The sequence below is a fragment of the Scardinius erythrophthalmus genome (assembly GCF_964197995.2).
Source record: "Scardinius erythrophthalmus genome assembly, chromosome: 24".
In the NCBI taxonomy this organism is placed as follows: Eukaryota; Metazoa; Chordata; class Actinopteri; order Cypriniformes; family Leuciscidae; genus Scardinius; species Scardinius erythrophthalmus.
Genome location: NC_138244.1, coordinates 17056998 through 17075571, shown reverse-complemented (window position 1 = coordinate 17075571; position 18574 = coordinate 17056998). Strand labels below are relative to the sequence as shown.

Below are 18574 nucleotides of genomic sequence, written 5' to 3'. Positions count from 1 at the left end.
TACAACAGCAGAAGACCCCACCGGGTACCACTCATCTCCACTACAAATAGGAAAAAGAGGCTACAATTTGCACGAGCTCACCAAAATTGGACAGTTGAAGACTGGAAAAATGTTGCCTGGTCTGATGAGTCTCGATTTCTGTTGAGACATTCAGATGGTAGAGTCAGAATTTGGCGTAAACAGAATGAGAACATGGATCCATCATGCCTTGTTACCACTGTGCAGGCTGGTGGTGGTGGTGTAATGGTGTGGGGGATGTTTTCTTGGCACACTTTAGGCCCCTTAGTGCCAATTGGGCATCGTTTAAATGCCACGGCCTACCTGAGCTTTGTTTCTGACCATGTCCATCCCTTTATGACCACCATGTACCCATCCTCTGATGGCTACTTCCAGCAGGATAATGCACCATGTCACAAAGCTCGAATCATTTCAAATTGGTTTCTTGAACATGACAATGAGTTCACTGTACTAAAATGGCCCCCACAGTCACCAGATCTCAACCCAATAGAGCATCTTTGGGATGTGGTGGAACGGGAGCTTCGTGCCCTGGATGTGCATCCCACAAATATCCATCAACAGCAAGATGCTATCCTATCAATATGGGCCAACATTTCTAAAGAATGCTTTCAGCACCTTGTTGAATCAATGCCACATAGAATTAAGGCAGTTCTGAAGGCGAAAGGGGGTCAAACACAGTATTAGTATGGTGTTCCTAATAATCCTTTAGGTGAGTGTACGTAGGCCTAGTTTAAAAATAAGTGTGTATTCAATGTCGAGACAGCGACGCCTAGTGGTTGTTACAGAAATCGACAACCTCTTGGGTAAAACACTAAGGGGATGAAGTAGTAGACTAGGAGGTTTTCTTTGTCTCTCAATGCTGTGAGAAATACATGGCTTACTGTACATGTGTGGAACATATTTATGTGAGGTCTACAACGTTCAGAAGAAGCTTGGGACATTTCTGTGACACCAGGAAAAGTCTGCCTGGTGTCTGACATGACAAGTGATGAGAAGAAACAGGGCAGTTTGAAAAAGTTTCAGGTTTGTCATTTCAAATGTGCTATAATTTTTAGATGTAAAGTAACTTGACGATGATGATTGCATTGTAATGACACAACTCGCATGTGTGTGTATATATAGTGTTATCAAAAGTTGTTTAAAATCGTGATGGTTTGACATTTTGTGACATCATTAGACAATTTTAATAGACTGCAGAATGACAAATTCATGTGCTCTGGAAATATCATTAGTGGTAAAAAAATAAATAAAATTAACATGTTGTTATTATCCAGACATCCAGACACTATGAAGTCTACAACTGTTCATATATTATGTTAAATTGTTGCATAATTTGGTCACGTTACATTGTAGTAGTCATGTTGAAGTCAGATCTACTTGAGTTTCTGTCGTCTCAAAGCAAATTATTAAAAATGTGAATGTAGCTGCAACTGATATCCTAAAAGAACAGAGCATGTTTTACTTGTAAGAGCAAATGTATTTATTGCATGTTATATTCAGTCACTTTTTAGTAAAGACTGCTTCTGACATACTGTATGCTCATGTCTTATTTGCCAAATTATAAAGTAACTAAATGAATGATACTCTTCAAATACACTAAATGTGTCTGCTTATTCTAGAACATTTTCTGTTAGAAAGAAGGTATCGTAGCTGTGCACTTTCTGTCTTCATAGCACTGACAGGTAAATTTATTTTCCCAGTAAGTGAGATCACTTGGGGAAGGGCTACCTGTGACCACATATTTCCCATCTTTCCTACGGATTTGGTGGCTTTCTGAACTAATGTAGAGGTAATCGTCCGAGTTGTAGTTTTTGCGGACACAACGTCCATTGCCTTGACAGAGGCTCTTGCTGCATAAATGGGCTGCAGAGGTGACATTGGCGATATAGGGGTTTAAAGTGTCAGACAGGTATGTAGACAAGGCTTCACAAGAGGTCTGAAAGGAATAAGAAGCATTCAAAATATGAAATTTCACACAGTGTTAAAAAGTATTCATGCTCATGTTGTTCCACAAACATACCATTTTTTTTCTACCGTATCATTGCTCTAGAAATGACATTATAGTACCATAAAAAGTGGTCCATAAAACTTATATATTCCAAGTCTTCTGAGTCCATAAAATAGATTTATATGTAGATCAAAATGAAAATGATCTACTGAAAATCTTCTGAGTCGTTGCTCTCAAATCCCATGTTTTTGTGTAATTTAAATATGGCGCTTCACAACGTATGTCATGTTTCAAGTAAAAAAAACATCAATGGATCATGGATTTCATCGAAACATCATGGATTTTGTGACCAATCGTTAGGGCTGGGCAGTATATCGACTTTGTAAAGTATATCAATATAGTATATCAATATATTTCCAAATGAGATATGTAATAGCGGATGATTCAGAGTCAGCTCCGATTAAAAATACACAATCAGAGTCCTAAACTTTTAGACCTGCTTTGTATTAAGCCCTTTAGTTAACTCCTATGCATAGAGTTTAAAGCAAGTCTCCTCCATTTAAATTCATAGACTTCACTGAACAATTGCCAGTGCACACAAACGTGTCAAACAGACACAATAGAATGGGAGAACAATTAGTCTACATAAAGTATACATTTTTCTCAAATATTTTGCATAAACCGAGGTATGTACCAACCCATAATTTTTGTGTACTGTTACACCCCTACAAATTGTCATCGATGTCAGACCTGCCATTGAGCATCTTGATTTGCCTTATTTAAAAAAAAGATGTAGGCCTAAACGTGATTGCGATGTGAGAGCATTTTTGAGCTCAAGAATTTTCTAATTTTCGACAGCAAGAATATTCCACAGAACATCATTTTGTTTTACTGAAGAAAGAAAATAATATGGCTTTGGAACAACATAGAACAGGGTTTGGACACCCCCGACATAGAACAACCATTTTTGGGTGAACTGTCCATTTAAGAGAAAAATTACCTTGTCGTTGTAATCAGCACTAGCCCCCCACATCACAGCACCAGAAGCCCCCAGAGCTGCACTCTCACCAATACTGCTGACCAAGTCAAACTGGAGAGAAACAGACAGCCTATTACTGCAAGTAACCTATGTGGCCTAGATAAGGGTGTCCAATCCTGCTCCTGAGAGTTACTATCCTGCTGAGTTTTTCATGTAGAAATTACATTGTTTTTTCTGTGGTATTTACTTCACCACAAAATCATTTTTATCAGTGTAGCTTTCTAGTAATCCTGAAGACACTGATTATCTTGTCCAGGTGTGTTTGATTAGGGTTGGAGCTAAACTCTGCAGGACCTTGGCCATCCAGGACTGAAGTTGCCCATCCCTGTCCTAGACTATTCTGTGCACCATAGTTGCCAATACAATGCTCTGTTGTGGCCTATAACAGGGGTGTCCAATCCAATCCTGTTTAGCTCCAACCACAATTAAACACGCATTAAACAGCTCATTTTTGTCTTACTAGAAACTTCCAGGCAGGAGTGTTAAGGCAAGTTGGAGGACTGTGGCAAGTTAAGGCAAGAACTCTGCAGGACTGTGGCCCTCCAGGACCGAGTTTGGCCACCCCTGGCCTATAACAACCAGTAGTCTCGGTCAGTGGTTAAATTGGCTTTTATAGGGAGGGGGAGCCTTTATTTACGGTGAATGCGCTCCGGCCCAATTTAACCTCTGGTCTTGATACTGTACCTCATTCATGTAAAGCTCCTTTTGGTCTCTTAAGAGAGGCCGTAGGTAGACGTAGACCGGTGCAGTGTGGTGGTGTTTTGGCAGGGCCGCCACCCTCATTGCTTCTTGCACCTGGTGACGTACGAACAGTGCAGCACTCCTGCTTCCACTCACGGAGACCGGCAGGTATGCTGAGGGGTAAAGGGCAGTGCTAACCTCCCACAGCCACAGCAGCTCGTTGTTTAACTGTTTTGTCTTCTCTGAACAAGTACCTGTATAGTTTGACTCTTCAAAGTCATAGTTATAGCAGTCTGGGTACAAGTAGTAGCCCCACAGGTACCAAGGTCGATGATAGATTCCTATCTTCAGAGTTTCCTCCATGAAACATCTGGCTTCCTTCTGGAATTGTCGTTTGGCTTCGCTGCTTGCTTGTTGCAGGTCGAGAGAAGCGTTCTGCTCCAGGGTGTAGTTGATGGACAGTTCTTTATATATCTCCCTGACGTCCAAATTCTGGTCAAACATTGGAAGCCACTCTTCCCAATCCATGACAGCCAGACCAGCAGTGGAGTCCGGAATGTATTGGGTAAACTCTTCCTTAGCTTTCTCCAAACTAGCAGACAGGTTGCCCCTTTGCGGGATGCCACCGTTATTCTCCTTCAAGGAGTGGAGGTCTACATAGGGGTAAAGCCCAAGTCGATTTTTGTAGAACAGGGTCAGGGATTGATTGCGTACCCTGGAAGGTGTGGTGACCACCTGGAACATCGATAAATCTAGAGGGATCTTCATTTGTTGGCATTTGGAAATAGGAGCATTCCATAACAGCACAAAAGACTTATGAAAGAGAGGCGCTGCTGTTGGTGGAGGAGACGATGTGTTAAGATGCCCGAATGTCATGAAGAGAACAGTGTAGAATGGTAACCATTGCTTCCTTTGGTCTTCCATCTGTGTACATTGATTGAGAACAAAAATGTCAGTTTTAATGATATTTTGAGATGAGTGAAAAGTTTGTGCTATGGTAGGGTGATTCTATAATTGCAGGTACATTTGGTGTACAAAGTCATTATTTTTTTCTGCTTTTTATTATTTTAATTATTTGTTACTCGTTACTCAAAGGGAAAACAGAATTTATCACTGATCACACAGTAAGTTGTTTAAAAGTCTTTTAATCATGATTTCATTAGTGCCATGTGCTCTTAGCATTTATGCTAGCAAGTGGAGTTTTTGAAAAGTTTAAAATTGTCAATTCTGTTACCGTCAAACTCTGTTACCAAGGTAGAGTAACAATTTTGACAGTATGTAACAGAAATTACAGTAACAGAGTTAACAAACAATGCAATAAAAAATCCGTTTTTCGTTAAAAGTAAAAAATGGAAGAAACTTTCAATAAGATACTGGAAAGAATTTAAGTTAGTGAACAGTTTTTTTCCTTAACTTTTTGAAAAGCAAAATGCATCTCCAATTATAGAATCACTCAGTAGCTTATAAGATTGTTTTGGCACAATACTGGAAATATAATGTTGCAGAAATAAATTCATGGTTGTACTGTATTTTACAGTACGTGCACTTTCAGTGTACTTACCGACGAAAATACTGAGTAATGTAAGGTTGATTAAGGTTAGGTTTAGGGGTAGGTTCAGGGTTAGTACCTAGTTATTACCCATTTAGTGTCAGTACTACAATAAGTAGATAGTATGCACATGCAAAACAGGACTGGAAAATAAGGTGCTACAAATTCATTTTACCAAACTATCTTTGCTAGAACAACATGGCAAACTGGGTGCATTTTTAAAATTCCAGATGCCTTTGTTATTAAAATAAAATGCATGTTTTTAAATGGTGGTTTTGTTTGAGATTTAGAAATAATGGGTGTCTTACCGAGTGAAATGGGCAGCAAGGAGAAAATGTAGCTTGTTCAGGTTCCTGTTAAATATTAACAGGGGTCAATGTTTAAAAAAACACAAGACTATGCATATATGTAACTGGAAAAGTATTAGTTTAAACGTTCAATATGTTCTTGGGCTACAAAAAAATGGAAAAATGGAGACTCTGGGTGATAAAAATGTTGTATTTATCTGGATTTTTGAAGCTCATCACAACTACATCCCAACTGTAATGTACAGTATGGTGGAGGGGTCTTTGGGGCTGCTTTGCTGGCTCAGGGCCCGCCATGCTTGCTATTATCAATGGCAAAATAAATGGTTTTGCAGGAAAATGTATGACGTTGTCACATTATGTTCAGTTAGTTTCATTATCATGGACTTTTACTTAGTTTTCCCGCTCCTCATTATTAGTTAATATGTGTCAGCTGTTCTATTGATCATCCTCATTTGTGTTTGTTATATAAGTTGGTCCCTCACATTCTTTCTCTGTCCGATCACCGTTACCTTAAGTGTGTGTTGCCCTGCCTGTTTTCCTGCCTTTTGGATATTTATCATTAAACTTAGTGTTGGAACTTTATTCTTCTGTCTGTCTGGCAGTTGAAGCTCAACAGAAGTTGGTTAAAAATCCTGACAATGACTCAAAGAGGGAGGCTCCACTATTTAATTTTGTTTGTAAATTATGGTACAGTTAACTTAGTCACAATTCCTGCGCATTCAAAGAAAATGTTGACAATGAAAATCAAGACCAGGTTACAATCCTTTATTTGCAGTGCATCAAGAGTCAAGCAACATTTGTCTTCGAGTATTTGGTTAATTGTATTGCTTAATGTAAAAAAATGTACACATTGCATAAGACTTTGAGATGAAAAAAGAGCTCTATGGAAATATATTTGGACACTGGCAAAGTTTAGCACTGAGGTAAAAAAAAGACACTTTGACAGATATTGAAGGCTCTGATAATAATGTGCCACATTAACTACTGTCTACATGCTACAAAATGCAGTATTTGAGAAAAACGTATATCTTGAATCAAAACGGGTCAGACAATAGGGATTAAACACGGTCCAATTATCCTTCAACCTGAAACTGGACATGTAATACAATCTGTAGACATCTAAAACGGTTTCGAAAAATTTGCAGATTCTGCTAATCGAAAGTATTCAAAATACTGAAAAGTTTTGAGGTATATACCTTTCTTTGTTTTCAGTATCAATCATTCTGGCTTCATTTAGACAAGAACAAAAAAGACAAGCACAGTTTAACATACAATCATAATGTGTTTTCACCCACCACAGCATTCTGTAGTTTAATAATGCAAACTTACATGTGTAAACGCATACATCTTTATAATCTTTGGTTAAACACACATTTCAGGAATTTGAGGGACAAAAAAATAATAATAACATGAGAGATTTTTTACTTTTTTGTAATGAAATTTAACTAGCTTCAATTCTGGTTGCGTCCACTGAGTTTTCTCATCATTAATCTGACGAGTACAATGATTTATTCTATTGTGCAATATTGTTAAAAGCTTAAAATATGACGAATTATATAATGGTTAATTTTCGGATAATGGTAATGACATCAGTCATGTGTTGCGTTTGTACTGTATTTGATGAGGACAGTAACATCTGAACATGATTTTGTGTATTCTATCCACTTTTCTTTTTTATAAATATGAATATTATAAATTGAGGCACATCATATTTTATGACTATATCCAATAGGCTAAGGATTATTTTTCTCCATTAGCACAAGTCAGTAATATAGTCTGTAATTATATTATGTTGAACGATTTGGTATGTAGCTATTTTGACAGATATACTATTTGGCCAGTTTAGATCATAAAGCATGACACGTATATTATGTGTGGATCTTACCTAATTTTAAGTAATATTTGAATACCCAGCGCTCCCTGACTTTGAAGCATCTTGGTGTCAGTGCTTTGTAAAAACAGCATAGATTTGACCTTTCCTGTTAGAAAACATTGACAAATTAACATAATCATTGAGCATTCATCCAGAACAGTTATTAGAATCTATTCAGCCTGAAGTTTGTGCAAACAAGGCTTGCATATTATCTACATTATCACACAGCACCATTGTAACAATTAACATTTTTCAATAATTCAAAATCACAAATATTAAAACCAAAGTCATGATGTGCCATCAAGTGACGCTTTGACCACTTTTTCTTAAAGGTGAAGTGCCTTTTATATATACATTTTTTTTTCTAATATAAAAATGTCACATTTTTATAGTTAATATTTTTTTCATATTGATTTTTTTCAAATTATTAATTTCTAATTTTGTAAATATTATGTAACATGTTATTTAGTATCTTTATCACTGATGATATATGTAATTTAGTAGCCATTCTGCTCTCTATAGCCCCTTTCACACAGAGCGTTTATCCCAGAAAATTGCCATAGAATTGCCAGAGTGCCTTTTGTGTGAACGCAAACACGTCCCGGGATCGATTCCGGAATGGGGACCTAGTAACATTGCTGGGATCAGTCCCGGAACGCATCCTGTGTGAACAAAAGGCAGGTCCAATGTCGTAAGGGGTGTGCTGTAGTGATGACGCATGTGTCGTTGCAATGATGTAGTTATCTTGCGACTCTTTGATCGCACGTTTTAAATGCAGATCAACTTCACGTTGCACAATAACAAAGAGGAAAGTTTGTTTGTCAAGGAACAAAGGAAGGATGAAACAGTGTCTGCAAAGTTAACACGTCAGGAACCTGAACGTTACGTGTCTTTACGGGATCTTTACGGGATGTGTGTGAACGCACGCACAGATTCCAGAAAATCACTGGCAGTGTGAATCAACCAAAATCAAATGATCCCGGGACACATTATCAGTGTATTTTCTAGAATCTCTGTGTGAAAGGGGCTTAAGAAATTGTCATTGCCTATCAAAAATTCATATTGGTTGACCACTAGTGTAAATATTTGGCTCTGTAGAGTTTTCAAAACATTATTCTGTTCGTTTTTTAATCAGTCCAGCCCAACTATCTGTTTGATTGACCAATCACAGACAGGGGGAGTGTTTGGGGAAACATTTAAAGCTATACACTGTGTAGGATTTTCTCCCATCTAGCGGTGAAATTATTTATGACTACCAACTGAATATTACTTTCTAGCCCCTCCCATTCCGAGGGCGTTTTAACTCCTACGGTGGCCGTATTATTTCAAATCTGCCGGCAGTCGCGAGTAATCTCCCCCTCGCATTCGTCACGGTGCCACTGAGTGTAAAAACGCGAAAGGCGAAGCTTGAATTTCCAGGTATGTCCCTCTTTGGCACATGTACTTTCAAGATGGAGGCGCAACATGGCTGCCGCCATTCGAGCGACTCGCTCGTATGTACTCTAAATGGCAGATTCTACGCTTACGAGAATACTTGATTAGTTGGTAGAAGTGATTACACATTAATGAGCACATATGATTTTGAAAGAACAAAGTGTTTTTTGCTAAGAATCAACTTAAAAAATTACACAGTGTAGCTTTAAACATGATTATTGTGCAAATTTCACACTTCACCTCTAAATAAAACTGAAGTTCAACAAAAGGAGTAGAGCAGTGAGGATGAAGGCATTTTGTAAAGGCACAGCAGTATCCCTTATGTCTTTGTGGACCTCCTCTGGTTCGTTCTTATTCTCCTCGTCCACGTCCTCTTTTATCATGTTGTCCTCTTCGGTCTCCTCGGGCTCTATGTTATCGCAGCGGTCTCCCTCGTACCCCTGATAACAGTGACAGTGGAACCTGTCGGCGAGCAGCTGGAGCTCGTGCTGAGAGTGCCATCCGGTCACGGTGAAGGTGCCGTTCCGGTTGGACAGGATCCGATAGCTGCCGCGGCTCAGGTGCAGGTAGTGTGGTGCCTGTGGGTCTCGACGGACACAGCGACCGTTGGACTGACACAGGAATTCGCTACAGACTTCTGCTGCCCGGGTAACGTTAGTAATGTACTGACCCAGTCTGTAGTTCAGAAATGCCTTCACTTTGGAACAGTTGTGCTGAGGGGACAAAGGAATTTTCAGGAAGTTAAAAAAAAGTAATTAAACTGCAGGGAACTTGGTGTAAAGTTAGCTGGCAAGTATATAGGTGTATTAATGCATTCTCTATTGAACAAGAAATCAATGTGAATGCCATATTGTATTGCACTCACAATGATAAAGCGTATCTAGTGCCCTTATGCATGCGTAAAAGTGTGGCAGAAAATATTTAGTGCGGGCATTTTCAAACTTTTTGATGCCACGGACCCCAAATTTGACAAATTAAACTTAAAGAGAGGTATGAAAACAGTTCAATAAATAGAATAAACATAATTGTAATTAATCTCATAATTGCAGTCTTTAATACAAAGCAGGATCAAAAAGGTCAATTCTGTAAAAAAAATGAAAAATCTCTGAATTGTTCCATACACCCTTTACAATGAAAAGTTTTGAAATGCCTGATCTAGGAATTGACTTCTTGAAGCAGATTTGTAACTGATAAACAGCAGTCTTGACCAGTGTGTAGGAATCTTCTGATGTTAACAAATGTTTGAAGATATAGGTATTTGAAACAGTGTTAAAAATCTTACCCTTGAGGAAGTGAGGTTAAGATCCCCCCAAATGACAAATCCTGCAGCTCCCAAAGCAGCGCTTTCTCCTATCGTATGTATCAAGTCATTCTGTAAAATGAAAATAAGTTGGTGTGTATATGTACGTAACATCATTAGAATGTTAGTTCACTGCCACAGTTTCTTAAAACATAAATAGTTTTACTGAAATTATTATAATATGTTTAAATGTAGTCATTGAGATAGGTGTGATAGTCAAACCCAGCGTTCAAACATCCTTTTTAATATTCTCTATTTATTCTGTTGGACCACAAGAGGGAGCTCTTGATTTCAGACTCCATAATGGTTTGTGAGTATAGAGACTAGCAAAATGGGATGTTTACTGTAAGGTAAAATTGTATTAAGAACTTGTGTATGATTCCCTTGGGTATACCCAAGAACTTGGGTATGATTCCCAAAGTACATTTTACATTTCTCATTGAACATATGCACTTACCTGAGTCAGAAAAGCCATGGCCTCGTCTCGGTACCCCAGGCGTGTGTATACGTATGTAGGCAGTTCATAGGGCAATGAGGTAAGGGAGGCCAGTCGCAGTGACTCCAGTACCCTGTTCTGCGAGAAGTGCAGGTTGCGAATGCTGTCTGTGTGGCTCTTGCGTATAGCGAGGGCTGGGAAAAGGGCAGTGCTGCTGTTCCACAGCCAAAACAGCTCGTCGTTACGGAGGCTCTCTTGTAGGGGGCATGTGCCGCTGTAGTTGTGTGCATGTACATTGTAATTGTGACAGTCAGGGTAGAGATATAAACCCCAAAGACCATGCGGACGAGTTTGTGTAGCGAGCTGTAGCGTGCCCTGCATGAACTCCATGGCGCTCTTCTCGAAGCGCAAGCGTGCCAGTTCCTCCACCTGTTCGTCGGTCACATTAAGGTAGGCTTGTTTGATCAGCTCGCGGGATTGCTGTCGGTAAATGTCTTTCTTGTGCCAGTTACGACTCCACTGTGGCCTCCAGAACTCCCAGTCGATCACGGCCAGTCCACGGAAGTCTTCCGAAGGGATGAAGTGCGCTATGTCTTTTCGGGCTTTGTGAAAATGTGCTTCAAGACTGTTGTTCTGAGGTAGGCCTCCGTTGATGGGAACCCCTTGCTCATTGTAGAAAGGGTAGTAACCCAGGCGGTTGGCATAAAAGATGGTGACATTCTGGCCCGTGTGGACGGCTCGTGGACTGCCGCTGATGTGGAAAATATCAAGGCTGACATTGATATTGTACTTCAATGTACACATATCCAGCGGAGCATTCCAGGCTGCCAGGAAAGGCTTGCGGCCCACCAGAGGCAGCTTTGCAGGTTTCTGGCAAAAGGCGGAATGGACCAGGATCAACAGCCAGGAACAGATGATGGCACAGGCTACGGGCACAGTGTGGTGTTGCAAGGCCCCGCAGGGCACACCGGGCATTCTGCTACGTGACTCAGCACAGGCAACTGTCAATCATCCTGTGAGGGACAAAAAAAGTCTGTGGTAAGCTAACAGAGTTATGCCATTTTTACACCATAACTGCTACATTTACATTTAGCATATGCTTTTATTCAAGGCCACTTGCATTGCATTCAAGGTAGATATTTCATGAGGTCATGCAGGAATTGAAACTTTGAACTTGTCGTTGCTTGTGTCATGATCTACTATTTTAGCTACTGATAGTACTAAAGTTGCTAAAATCAATATGAAATGGCATTCACAACCAGATTTGATCTATTTGAAATGGTTTACATCATGAAAATTAGGTGTTGCATACCAGACCTGATCCAAACCTGAATGCGAGATTTCTAAAACAGTTCCTAAATAGCTTTTTGGTTAACATTAGACTGGGATGATTTTATTGGACAAGTCATTTTAGAGGCAGAGCAAGTTCTTACATTTTGAGTAAAGATTACAGAGATGAATCATTTGCAATAAGAGTATTAAGGAAGTACGTCAGTTTTGATGTTCATGTTTTAAATGCTCTCTTAAAATTAGCATTAGAATGCATCTAAATTCAATGGTGCAAATTTTGAATATATATTTTTGACAAGGAAAAAGCAATTATGACTGATTGTAAAGTAAAATACTGCTAAAATTCAGAAGCTGAAAACTGTGAAGATTTTACTACTGAATGACTGTGTATAGACAGTCAAGAAATAAAGCACTGGGTTTGCTACTGACACAGTAGATTATGGCTAAAATGGCTAAGGTGTTCATGTTTAAGATGGATGTGATGCCCTAAGTCTTGAGCCAAGTTAAATGTGCAAAGTAGGGAGAGGTCAAGCGTAAACATAACATTTTGTGCTTCAGCTTGGTTTGAATATGAGTCAAATGTTACTTTGGGGGTTGCAGTCATCAGTCAAACCAGCAGTTAACCACAAGGGTAATGGCCAAATCCAGCCACATACTCTCACTAGTGTGGCGCCCACATAGCCATAATCATAGCTGCCCTCGCCAGATGCCCTGTCTGCATGATAGAGCATTAAAGACAAAGAAAAAGGTATGAATTTCATGGCATTAGATGTAAACAAAAGTGAAACCAAGTGGCATCTGAAAAAAAAAAACTAAAAAACTTTTCTAACAACTAACTTTACTTTTGTGTGCCATGCAATGACTTTTAACCAGCCTGTGTCAAGGTGGTATGTGTATGTGTGAAGTCAGATACCCTCAAATTAATCTAGTTAATCTATCAATCTAATTAGGTATCTAGACTGAAATGACTACAGGCTGAATTGCCAATTTTTAGCTGTGCTTTTGGTAGTTACTATTGGATGTTTGGAGCGATCTTGCTCTAGTATATTTATTCAACAAATTAGAAAGGTATATTAGAACCATCAATTTTAATTTTAACATTTTAAAACTAATAAGAGGATCTTGAATTCAATTCTGATTGATACAGGCAACCAGTGAAACGATCTGAGATTTTTAATTTTAGAGCGAGTTAGCATTCGTGCAGCTGCATTCTGAAGTCTCAAGTCTAGATGTAGCAAATGCATGAACAAGTTTCTCAGTGTCAGCAGGGGAGCGAATATCACATACTTTGGTGATGTTTCTGAGGTGATAATATGCTGTTTTAGTAACATTGCTGATAAGTTTTTTTAAAGGGGTCATATAATGCCATTTTTGTACAAGCTATTATGATTCTTTAGGGTCTAAATTAAAAGTTTGTAATATACTTTAATTAAAAATTCTCATTAGTATTGTAAGAAAACACTCATTTTACCTGGTCAAAAACAGCTGATTTCAGCACGCCATTTAAGTGCATGTGTCTTTAAATGATAATGAGCTTTGCTCACCCCGCCCCTTTGTTCTGTGCGTACACCGTTTGAAATAACAACACAATAACCATAAAGCGTTGTTCATTATAAACGTGGGATTATGAATTATATTGAGAACATCTTACATAGAAAACATACCGTAATGAACCCTGAGTGTAAACAGCCGCATTCATTGTGAAGCGTGCAGCAAGCGATTTGCAAAGATTAATAGAAATATTAATATAAAGGTTAATAAAACATTACACTCACTTCAGTTATTCTGGAGGTGCAGCAGGAACACAAATAGTTGGTACCGATCCTTTTTTCAGGAGCAGCTTCTTAGCAAAACCAGCTTTATACTGACCTCGTTTGTAATGTCGTCTGGTGTGTGAAATGATTCGCGCAAACATGAAAGTATTGACGTTGATCGTGGGGAATATTCCCTTCGAAAACAAACTCAGCCACTGCGTCTTCAGCGGTTCGGATTTAGGAACATCAAAATGACTGCTGTGCTCCTTATTACACCCAAGAACAGAACACCACAATCGAGACGCCATTCTACTCATAGACCGTGCTCCAGCGTATCAACAATGACGCGCTGGTCCGCGCGGGCTATGATTGACAGCTCATTCACGAGCGAGGGCGGGTCTGTGTTGAAACGCTGCTGTCAATCAACAATCGTGGGAGGGGCGTCCGACCGTGTGAAATCACATGGTTGAACGGCTTGATTTGAGAGATGGGAAAACATATAAGAAGATTAAAAGAAAAACACTGGATGGATTTTTATCATTTTATGATGGTTGTGTACAGGCATTGCCAACACACATTTCAGTACAGTCAACTTGTAAAAGTGCATGTACCATTATATGACCCCTTTAAAACTAAGGTCACTGTCGAACATATAACGAAATATTGACCTTATTACAGGCTTTTAGTGATAGAGAGTCAAGATATGGAGCAATAGATGTTCTCTGTGCATTATAATAATAACCGAAAACAAGTACATCTGTCTTATCTTTGTTTAGCTGTTGAAAGTTCTGTGACATCCACAGTGTTATGCTCACTAGTGAAAGTGAAAAGAAAGTGAAAGATAGATTTGTGTGTCATTGCATACTTGTGAAATTAAATATTGTATTGATTAATTACACCAGCTAAAGAAAGCATGTATATGTTAAATAATAGAGGACCCAAAATTGAGCCTTGAGGAACACCACAAGAAATGACATAACGCCTGAAAGTGTAGGTACCCAGTGTATATACAGTAGTATTCATGGATCTGAACCAGTCTAAGACCAGGATCTAGCAGAGTAAACAGGTTTAGTTCATCACATTAATTATGAACTTGTTCCACTAATGTTTAAGAGGCACAAGTGCCCAGATGCTTTTGTGTGATCATTTTTTAACAGTATGTAAATTGCTCTATAAAATTTAAAACACAAAAGCCATTTTAAAATGTGATTGAGTTGTCTACAACAAATGCCACACAATTTGTTATTTTGGCATATCAAACAATGACATTTATTAATTTCAAAGAGTACCTCAAGTGTAAAAAAAAATTAGGACCACTGAATGTAAAGTACAGTATCCGAAACCTCTCATCTGGCTTTCATTATTACAGTGTGGATAGTATAAAATAAAATAAATGATGGATAACAGTCTCCAAGTTTGTTTAAAGATGTTTGTTATGTTCTTTGGTACCAGATAATCAGGAGTCTCTGATTTCTTTGAGCAAGGCATGGAACCAATCACTAGTAACTATGGCGGTAACACATGCATCGAAAGGTTATTAGTGGCAGTCATGTGCTAAATCAGAGGATGAAAAATGGGGTATGGCATGGAATGTTGCGGATAAAGGCAAATTGTGGAGCCCCGTGGTGGTTGTTATTGAGTGGAAAGAGCCTGACTGAGAGCGCTGCAGCTCCTTTTTCCCCTAGGACTGGCGGCGGGCCCGTGCCATGAGGGGGAAGAATTAAACCACTTCCTGCATAATAAGACCTCTGCTTGCACTGAGCTTCACAGATGATCTTCATGGTATTTGCGCATAGAATACCTTCACACATTGATGACTTATTAAAGGCTTTACTTAAAATACTGTAATCCAGAACAGGCTTGTGACAAAGGTTTTTCACATATGATTATGCGATGAAGTATGCAAGTGGGGGAATGAATGAATAAAACTTTCCATGGAGCTTTACGGTTAGCCATCAATGAAAACATTGGGGTATGGAGAATTGAAGTGATTTTGCCTGTATTTCAGATAGATTTATTTATCTTCGAGCTTCCTCAAACCCTCAGCCCTCTCTGGCAGTAATTAAGATACATGTGGCTTAGTGAGAGTGGTTTTTACAGAAACCTTTCAGGCGACGGCTTCAGAGAAGCCACAAAAGGCATGGAGTCGACCTGATGCTAGGATTTCGATGCGACTTCATTCAGTCCCATCCAAATGTGAATTTGATCCAAATTGGAAACATAAATATGACCGAGCTAGATTTACAACAGGAGACAGAGGTTTCTTGAATCGCCATAAAGAAACCTCTGGGCTCCTCAGAAAATGTGTGGTGTAATATCTGTGGCTCTGAGGACGACGTGAGTCTTCCCATTTAATCGTTTGATTGCCTCAAATTAAATGAGATGATGTTCTGTGACATCCGTAGCTTTGTGTCTTTGAGGAAAGATCAAATGGAAGTCAATGGAATCCAAATATCACACACCAAGATCACAGATAAGAGGCTTAATTTGGTTATTTATTGTTGCATTTGATGCTCAAATGGTAAATAAAGCCTTAAAATGGGAATCTTAATCACGGTGGAACCCAAACAGAGTAATACGTCAGGATAATCTGAGGACGTGTTTTGCTTTGAGGTGGATTGTTTAAGGATGAGTGATCTCTTGAAGATCAAAGAATCCTATTTTGGGCACCGCTGACACACTAAGCTACTTTTAAGTAAAGCTGACGGTGAAATGGTATACTGACACAATGTTTTCAATTTCACCTTATACCACAAGATATCTTCACAATGATCATGGGTTCCTGGGAAACTTTGATGATAGAGGCTGTCAGTTTCTCCAGCGTCACTAGCCGTCGCCCAAGAGAAACTCTTCATCCGGAAGTACGTAATCTCATCGGTAAACCCTTCCCTCTGATTAACTCGCTTCAAAATATTTACAGAGCCACTGTTCAAAGACCTCAGTGGTGCCACGGCACATTTCCTGACAGTAAACTTTAAATTAAACCCTTTGAGGAACACATATATTTGGAATGGGCTAATTAGGTTTTCTTTCATTTGATTTCCTTTGCGGAGAGGTCTTTCCCTGTCAGTTTTACATTCAAAAAAAATGTCACAACACTCTCAAATATATATTTACAGTGATATATTTAGGATGCATCGATATAAAAATTCTGGCTGATAATTATTTTCAGATGGATGTTGGAATCCATGATTTATATAAAAATTTTATATTAAAGTCCCCATGTAGTCAATCATTTTAGCCCTTAAAACTCATCTTTGATCACCAAAATTACGTTAAAACGATTTTTCCTTGGAAAAAAAATATTGAATGTAACTCTACACTCTTGTCTCATTAAGGTATACACGGTTCTCTGAATATGCAAATTAGCCCCGCCTCCACTCACTCACACAATCTTAGAGATCCACTAGTTGACGTGATTGGTTACAAGGTAGTTTATGACGTCAGAAACAACAGCGATTCCAAACCGCGTTTTTGAGAACGTCTTTGGTTCACTGCAGTTTTAAGGAGAAAATACTCAGAAATGGCGTCGACTTATGAATTTGCACAAGGTTTGTCTTAAAGCATAATAAAAACACCACATAGACAGATATAAACAACATTAAAAACTGGATTTTCACCACAGGGGGGCTTTAAATGTATTTGTGATATATTAAAACGTGTATGGTTTATATTGTTTTCTACGAGTGAATTTATGCATCACAACATTCTAACATACAGCACGCAAAATGGATATTAATTTTGAGATTTGCTTACGGTTACATTTAATAATATCATTAAATTGCTCGTTTTTAAATATTTACATTTAAGTGAGCATTAGATGACGGCGAAGGTAATCTAAATACAGAAAATGAGCATGCACAATTAAAAATTCAATACAGATAAATGTAAAAAATCTCGAATATCACCCATTTATTGTGCGTCCCTATCTATTTAAAGTTCTTTGAAACCACGTGTAAACATCTTTGCCGGTGACTAAGTGAAAAGGGCAAACATTGCTCTTTGACAGCTTTGGTATGTTGCCAAGACACTTTACAAAAAATTCATATTGCTTCACAGGTTAACACAAATCATGTGACTACAGTCATTCAAAAACATTTACTGAACTCTGGATACAAAGTATGTGCAGAAATGAAAACACAATGAATTATAGAGTATAGTTGACTGAGAACAACACAGACAACAATTTTAGAAACGCTATAAGAAGATGGAATGTGCCTACTTTCGTCATGCGCTTTATTTAGAGAGCATGCTGATGTCAACAGGGTTATGTTAAATGTGTGTATAATATATTGAGTCAGTAATTAGAAGTCACTCACCTGTAGATCCCACGCCGCTGCCTCTGTCACATACGGCTGAAGATACACTACATACACCTCTCTACATCTACAATACACTAGCATAGTTTTTCTCTGTCTGCTGAAAAGCCTACCCACATCTTACTTATATACACAGCGAAGAGAGAGAGAGACAGAGTTTCCTGAGAGGGAGGAGAAAACAACCACAGAGCCACAGCGAGAAAACCACAACACTGCGATTAGAGTAGAGAAGGAGGGAGGGAGGACTCCAGTCTAAATCCCATTGACTGAGTGTGCATGTGAAAGTACATGTGTGTGAGTGTGAGTGTGTGCACATTTGATCCTCCAGACAGTCTTACGCTCATCCACATCACTCAGCATTAGCCGAGTTTAGCATCCTCCAATCACCTGGCTGTGAGTTCACAAGAGGTTTTAATACACTACAGACACAATCAATCCTAGTTGAAGCTCCGGGAGCGTTTTCCCTGCTCGATTCACTGTCCCATGTGGCTTGTGATTGTCTTGTTTTTGTCTCTTAGTCACTGTCTTGTGTGGCTATAGAGTAGACATTTACCAAGAAATATGGCTGTAAATAAAAAAAACAAGAGGTGAGGAGACCCTAAACGAGACCTAAAACAAGCAAAAG

At 38.8% G+C, this 18574-nt stretch overlaps 2 protein-coding genes across 2 annotated transcripts; both read right to left on the bottom strand.

Moving 5' to 3' along the window:
* Positions 1-1185: 1185 nt before the first annotated feature.
* spam1 (sperm adhesion molecule 1) lies at positions 1186-5582 on the bottom strand. The gene is made up of 4 exons (XM_081356916.1): positions 5544-5582; positions 3690-4610; positions 2967-3056; positions 1186-1954 (listed from the first exon to the last, which is right to left on the bottom strand). Exons 2-4 carry the CDS (start codon positions 4608-4610, stop codon positions 1649-1651), a joined length of 1317 nt encoding a protein of 438 aa, XP_081213042.1. The 5' UTR covers positions 5544-5582; the 3' UTR covers positions 1186-1648.
* Positions 5583-7836: 2254 nt separating this feature from the next.
* hyal4 (hyaluronidase 4) lies at positions 7837-18048 on the bottom strand. The gene is made up of 4 exons (XM_081356915.1): positions 17950-18048; positions 10608-11599; positions 10133-10222; positions 7837-9563 (listed from the first exon to the last, which is right to left on the bottom strand). The coding sequence occupies exons 2-4, from the start codon at positions 11559-11561 to the stop codon at positions 9093-9095; spliced, it is 1515 nt and encodes a 504-aa protein (XP_081213041.1). The 5' UTR covers positions 11562-11599; positions 17950-18048; the 3' UTR covers positions 7837-9092.
* Positions 18049-18574: the final 526 nt, after the last annotated feature.

Coding starts and splice junctions, on each gene's coding strand:
- spam1 (XM_081356916.1), bottom strand. CDS start 4,610: ATGGAAGACCAAAGGAAGCAATGGTTACCATTCTACACTGTTCTCTTC. Junction 3,057..3,689: donor AGGAGCTTTACATGAATGAG/GTACAGTATCAA, acceptor GTTTCTCTCCAG/TTTGACTTGGTCAGCAGTAT. Junction 1,955..2,966: donor GTGCTGATTACAACGACAAG/GTAATTTTTCTC, acceptor TATTCCTTTCAG/ACCTCTTGTGAAGCCTTGTC.
- hyal4 (XM_081356915.1), bottom strand. CDS start 11,561: ATGCCCGGTGTGCCCTGCGGGGCCTTGCAACACCACACTGTGCCCGTA. Junction 10,223..10,607: donor CCATGGCTTTTCTGACTCAG/GTAAGTGCATAT, acceptor TTCATTTTACAG/AATGACTTGATACATACGAT. Junction 9,564..10,132: donor TTAACCTCACTTCCTCAAGG/GTAAGATTTTTA, acceptor TTGTCCCCTCAG/CACAACTGTTCCAAAGTGAA.